At 40.3% G+C, this 6,878-nt stretch overlaps 1 protein-coding gene across 2 annotated transcripts; it reads right to left on the bottom strand.

Moving 5' to 3' along the window:
* Window positions 1-691: 691 nt before the first annotated feature.
* On the bottom strand, window positions 692-6,870 carry cyb561a3a (cytochrome b561 family, member A3a). 2 transcript variants are annotated; one of them, XM_008417309.2, is made up of 7 exons: window positions 6,763-6,870; window positions 6,312-6,455; window positions 5,807-5,993; window positions 2,125-2,333; window positions 1,875-2,029; window positions 1,631-1,787; window positions 692-876 (listed from the first exon to the last, which is right to left on the bottom strand). In XM_008417309.2, exons 2-7 carry the CDS (start codon window positions 6,450-6,452, stop codon window positions 853-855), a joined length of 873 nt encoding a protein of 290 aa, XP_008415531.1. In that variant the 5' UTR covers window positions 6,453-6,455; window positions 6,763-6,870; the 3' UTR covers window positions 692-852. The 2 variants fall into 2 exon arrangements, with proteins under 2 accessions (XP_008415531.1, XP_008415532.1); XM_008417310.2 differs by lacking the exon at window positions 6,763-6,870 and having other exon boundaries at window positions 6,179-6,404.
* Window positions 6,871-6,878: the final 8 nt, after the last annotated feature.

Raw genomic sequence — 6,878 nt, 5'->3', positions numbered from 1 at the left:
CTAAGGCTTTCTTCTTGACACTCTTCTGTAAAGGACAAATATTTCTCCTACCAATATTAAAACCTGACCTTGAAATTTTTTTCCAAACTGCGAAATAATCTCAGTGGCACAAAGACAAGTCAAAATCAGTCATGGATAATGATAAAAAACATTTATACTGTATCTGTCAGTATCTGAGGAAATTTAAGTGGACTAATCTGATTATCAATAAGGATGCCTTTAGTGGCCTAGTAGTGAAAATTACTAAAGACTTGGGCCCCATTAGTAGCTATGACAATATATACTCGCATCATAAGTGTATGTAGTGTACTTATGGAAATAACTTAAATCAAGACTAAAAACCCTCCTGTTCAGAGTTGCACTTAAACCATAATAAATGGAACACTGACCAACATACTTGATGTGTGTTGAGTGATGGCACTCATCAAAATGTAATGTTTGATACTAGTTTTCTCAATTGTTGATCGTCATGATTTTTTAAATGATTTTGTACTTCAGTGTTTTTATGATGTAAAGCACTCTGAACTACCTTGTTGCTGAAATGTTCTACACAAATAAACATTTGAAAGGTCTAACAATCCAGGTTAACGTCTTAAAGAGCTGCGTTCAACAACATGGAGAGAAGTCATTTCTATAGGATGTCAGGGCCGGGGTGCAGTGTATCAAGGGACAGATTAATCTGAGAAAGAAATCACATGAAATTGCTTTATTTGGGTGAAAAAGCAATCTTAAATATAATACACATTTACATTGATACGGTAATTATTTTTTAACTTTAATCATCATCAGAAAACCAAATATGTTTTCTGACTGCCCAGATTTAGCAGTGAACTGGTTGCAGTTCCTCAACTTTTAGTCATTTTCGTCTTGAAGTGGCTGGAAGATAAAATACATCAGTGTTATTAATAATTTTTCATTTATTTATTTTAATTATGTTAAATATGCACAAGTCTGGGTTCCCACTTTTACAAAATAAACATTTCACAATATCAAATGAAACTTAAAGCTTGCAATATGCAACTTTGATCATTGTTTCTTATATATTTGTTGAAACTATTACTATGTCATGACAGTATGGTATGAGACATAATCTGTGGAAAAAAAATGAGTTCCGCCATCTTCTCCCAGTGCTACCTAGAAACAACCAATCAGAGTGGGTCTTGGTGCTGTCAATCACCCTCCGTCTCCATATGGCGCTGCTCATCCTCACTCTCTACCTTCTCCCCTTGCTCTCTGCTACACTGCAGCTAGCAGACCCTGTAGTGAATGCTCAGGCTAATTAGCATGGCAATGATAACGGCAGATAAACAGTTTTCCTGTAACGGTAAGTTGTTTCTCTGTCATTAGCACATTTAGCAGTGAGTACATGAGAATTAACAACACTAAGCCACTCCTCCTGGCTCTGATTGGTTGTTTTTCTTCAGGAGCCGTGCTTTTCTCCAGACAGCAATAGCAGCTCAGGGAGGAGGTGGAGGAGGGTCATCTTTTGAGAGATTATTTCTCAGTCACAACATGGTATCAGTTTTAACAAATATTTTAAAAGACATTGTTTATAAAAGTTGCATATTTCAGCTTTAAGGACACTATAATTCGACTATAACAAATCAGCTGTTTTTCCTCAGACACCCACCGTGTAAGCTATGTCCCCTGGCCTGGAGTCTGGTCTCTGCCATTGGATGTTGGATAGAATCTTGAGGACGACCAAGCCAAAGGCTATGACTAAAGCCCCTAACGAGTTTCCTAACACACCCTCTGCTGGAATGCTGGAGTACGTGACGTTGCCTCTTCTGTGGAAAGAAGCAGATGTCAAGATTGAACGTCATGATGTCATGTTAAAGGTACAAAGTTTAAAAAGCAACACAAAGAGAACTCACAGGACAAAGAAGAGTTTCTCGTTGATGCCCGAGATGCAGGCGGCGGTGGTGAGCAGCAGGATGCTGCCGCCCAGCCACACGTGGACGGGTTTCAGCAGTTTACGGAGCAATACGGGAGAGCAGGGCAAGAGGAAGCCTGCGAACCCCACCCCCCACTGCCCAAAGGTGGGTCACAAAAGACAAAAAGAAAAGATACCTTAACACTAAAGAAGATGACAAGATATATTTTGTCCCGTTGGAAGCCAGGTACCTGAAGTGCAAAAAGAATAATGGCTGTGATTCCGATCCAGCTGTGTAACGAGTACAGGTTGGGGGTGTTGTTGGCATTGTGGACGTCGAAGACGGCACAGAGTCCCAAGATGGACATGATCAGGGAGCCGAGCATCAGAGCAGCATGAAGCAGCTTCCAGGGGAGTTTATTCTGACCCCAGGTCAGCGGCACGCGGTACACCACAGCTCCTGGAGACAGCACAAGGAACAAAAACAAAACACAGCCATAATTTTTAATAAGGATCATGCCTTTTCAGAGAATACTCCTCCAACGTACGCATCTCGACACGTACGTACCTCGACGCCTACGTTGCTCGATGTGAACCTGCGTACAGGTCCAGTTATAGACTCGCTTTCAGAGGTTCATGTTGAGCTTACAGTGAAACTGATGTGAGCGCATGCATCTTTGTGAACAAAGAGCAACGTGTGCGTTTATCTTATGCATTCTCAATAMGTGTTCCAGCAGCGCTGTGTGTGTTCAAACTTTATCAGGTAGAAAAGTGATTTTCTTTATCGTCTCACAGTGGGAAAGCGCCAGTGTGACAGAGGCAAAGCGACAGGCAGTCGAAGCATGTAGAGTCACACATTTAAAATMTACAAAAACTGATTTAATGGCAACATCTAGTCATATTTTCATATTTCCTGTCAACTTTTAAAATTTTAACCCTGAAACCAGGTGCATGATCAGGGACCTGAGTGGACTGCCCTAACCCGCTCACCATCTGGGTTASCTTTTCTGGAAGAAACCTAATTGGGTTTATRYWAAAAAAAAAGCTGTTGCTGAAACATRGACATTTTTATTCAGACTGACGTGTACAAAATCAGTTAGCTTCATTCTTTTTTCTCCATCTGCATATCGATAGATGTGACAAGTTTACTGGCATGAAATAGACAGCAAAAAACCTGTATCTTCCCTTTTCTTCCAAACTACTGAGCCTGGTTGGTCATGTCTAAGTCAGTCGCAATAAGCAATTAACCACATTATAAATCATTATAAATTAAAATGAATTCAATTTCCATTCTTAATTGATTGGTTTTTCAAAATAACTMATTTATTGACTTATTGTATTTTCATATTTTATGAATGGCAGTTTTGTTTACAGAGACATAATCTATTTTAGTCATTGTTTTGTATATGGCGTTTTTTTTTATTTACATTTAATTTATTGTTTTTGGTTGTTGTTTTATCTTTGGATATTTAAAATGTCTCCCAGTTCCAGTGTTAAGAGTACTTCACAAAAATCAAGTTTATCGGGCAAAATTACAGTATCTTGTCAATTACTTGAAAATAGTCTCAAGAAATACCATTTGCAACAATAATTACTCTGAGAACTTATTGTTCAGCAAAATTAGTTACTGTGACAGGACAGGCCCAGTCATGTGTTCCTCATGTGTCTGACAGAAGAGTCACACTTCAAATCAATTCAGCTGACTTGAGTAAGATGGGAGACCATTTTGTTCCGACAGAGCTGACTGACCACAGCAACACTGATCCAGCTTCTGAAGGTAAATGGGGAGGTCTTCCTCCCAACTGAATCAGAGACTAAACAATGGCCAATCTATAACTGACACAGAGGTCATGTTTCAACACAGGTTCTATAAAATAAACAGTTTRGGTCTGGAGCTTTAATAGAACTCAGCTAGCTAGCTGAAGCTACATCACACAGCAAAAACCCAGCGTGAAATTCCAGGTTCATCAATATGGAGGAAGGTAGTCAGTGTAGATGAAAAGCCACAGCTTATTGTTTACATGGAAGCTCCAACAGTAAGTCAACACACAGGAGTCATTAAGCGCTGCAGAGAAGAATCAGTCAGACAAGGAAAAGTCAGATTTCTCCCAGAGAAGCTGAGTGGGTTACAGATTCAGCAGCTACYGTTTCACATGTACATTTCTAAGTACAGTCGAGTGCTTAAGACGTAGTGACACCAAGAGGGTGTAAATATAGATATTGCACTAAGAAAAAAAACCCTCACTTTTACTTCCTTAAACATACACTCATTATTAAATCTCAGGAGATTTAATAGTGTAAAATATTTAATGTAAAATATGATAAGAACAAGTTTTGTTCTTGTGATATTTTAGATCTAGTTTCAATTTGGAACATCAATAYAATCTACTGATCAAACTCAGTGGAAATTMTGATTTTGTTCTTTTGGTAGAGATACACTTATGGACAGTCTTGTGTTATGGTCATTTYTATGGAAATATGAAGATTTCATTGGGGAGCTAATAATACTAACCCCAACTGTATTCCAATCATCTYGACAGTCCAGCATAACTTTATCCCTAGTCATATATTTTTTAAGCTGAAACAATGGCTTTAGTATTTTGTGGAAATTAACATGCCTTCAACTGTAACAAGAGATTAGTTCCCCTGGCTTTATGGTTGAATTGACCTGTAAGAGTACTTCGTGCTCCCTACTGGTGTTACCCACATGATTCGCTTTGAGCTAAATTGTACCAACTATTGTCCTCAATCAAATCATCAAATCAGCCATGTTCCACAGATAACAACCAGCTACACTCACYGAATCATTATTTGATGTCATGGCCATCATGAGGCTAAGAAAAATGTTAACATCTCTGATATTAAAACCCTCAGTCCTTCTGTATCCTCTGCTTCCCCAAACCCCTGGAAAGCCAAAGTCTGGAGAACCTGGAGACTGCAGGTTCTCCAATCTTTCTTAAGCTATCTTTTGGAACCATAGATCGTTTCCTCTGTCAGTTCTATTCTGCTTTGGCTTAGACCATTTTACCTGACCATTTCCAGATTAATATTGTAYTTGGAAACCCAGTTAAAACAGAKCTTTGAATAATYCACAAAATAGGAACTTAAACTGAAGAGCTAACCCAGTGTTGTCACTACAACCTAGCAAAATTGGATCCTTACACACTTCCTCCTTCTGTCAAAGAAGTAGTCTTCAAAGCAAAAAAAGGTACAGTTTAATATGGCTAACAGTGGTATTTTTGTATCAAAAAGACGCCACCAAGTTTTGTAGCAAAAACATTTGCTGCTACACAATTTCCRATGGCGCTCTTCAAGGTTCCTTCTTTGGGACTAACAGTTTTAGAAGTAGTTTCCCCGACTAGGGATTTTGTTCAAGAAACAAAATATTCAACTTAACTGGAGCTGTGGTAAAATGCAGCACATCTGTCRCTGAGCACTGCCAATCCACTGGCTGTAAGAAGTTTACTAAAAATCTGAGAGTTCCTGGATGACACAGTCATAACGTACAAATAAAACAAGTTTAATTTTAGATTTATGTTTAACCAGCATGAGACTGTAAAACTAACTTTATGTCAGCATTATGCCTGTGTGTAAGTGTTAATACTCATAAAGGTCAACGCTAGCAGAAGTGCCAACTTCCTGTTGTTAATATTAATTGAATAGCTGATCACATGGTTCCATAGTAAGAGAGATTATCAACCCACACTGTAAAACAGGATGGATGGTACAGGTTCTGCATTTGTGGGGATCAACATCACTGAGGAGTTCCAGCAAAAACACAAAAAAAGTTTTACCACATAACACCTGACACCGTCCTAATACAAAACCCATAATCGTGTGTACTGACTAAATACACCTACAGCATTAAAAGAAGAAACAGAAGTGAGACAGAGAAATGAAACTGCACAATCCAAAACTGTGAAGCTCACCTACCGTAGCCATACAGAACCAGCAGACCCGTCACCATCAGCACCGGGTGCCAGTTGAACTGGAGGCTGGAGCCGTCCCAGGCAAAGCCGCCTCTCCACCGGCTGTTCCACACACACACACACACCACGCAGGCCAGCCCCAGAGCCAAGCACAGCAGGTAGCACAGGTAGAACGTCACAGTGGACCTCATCTGAAAGGCAGAGCAGAGGAAGAACAATGTGAATCACATTTCACCTCACTTTTCAGTTAAAAACTGTCAAAGAGCTGTTTATCAGAAACAAGCACGGATGTGTCAGCAGTCCTCAACAAGCAGTTCCCCCCAGGTTGTGGTAAACAAACCAGTTTCTCCATTAAAGATAAGAGGGATAACCTTACCTCGACAACAGCCACTGGGTTGTCTGATAGCAGTGCGCACACGCCACACTACTGTACCATCTGCGAACTTAGCTCCACGTTATGTAGGAGTTACTGTAGTCCCTCCCCGCCCTGAGTTTGCTCAGACACTCACACAGCCAGTCGGGATCGTTTTGTTTTTCTGCGGCGAAGTTTCGTTTTCGCCGTCTGTGCTGAGGCTGACGAGGGGGAAACGTTCAAAGGCGTAGGGGAATGAGCCGGGGCAGTCGGGAGATTGAGTACCATTCCGCTCCATCTTCTGCAATCGCGAGACAGGTGGCGGTACAGATGGAAGGATAAGAAAAGAGCACCGTGTTTTTACAAACACAGAAACCACCCCACTTTTAGATTCAGAGAAGTCGAAAATAATATCTCTAAAAGTTCCAGGAAGGAACTCCTGCTAAAAAGCTTCCAAACAAACAGAAAACACACAGACAGGCGCTTAAGTGTTAATATTTAACCACTGGCTGCGCGTCGTCTTCAATAAAGAWGTCTTATCGACGTGCCAGGCACGAGGGAACCTCTAATTTTCCAGTTTTCCAAATTAAAGTTAATAAAAGACTAACCTTAAACCCGTTTCACTGTGTCTCATTTACAGACAAATTGGCCAGCTGACAATCAAAAGGGGTGAAGAATTCAGCCCAGGTGTGAAGGAAACACTGGACTACTTTCATTTCAGGGG

This window comes from Poecilia reticulata, linkage group LG9 (assembly GCF_000633615.1).
Source record: "Poecilia reticulata strain Guanapo linkage group LG9, Guppy_female_1.0+MT, whole genome shotgun sequence".
Lineage (NCBI taxonomy): Eukaryota > Metazoa > Chordata > Actinopteri > Cyprinodontiformes > Poeciliidae > Poecilia > Poecilia reticulata.
This window is presented reverse-complemented; position numbering and strand designations above follow the sequence as displayed.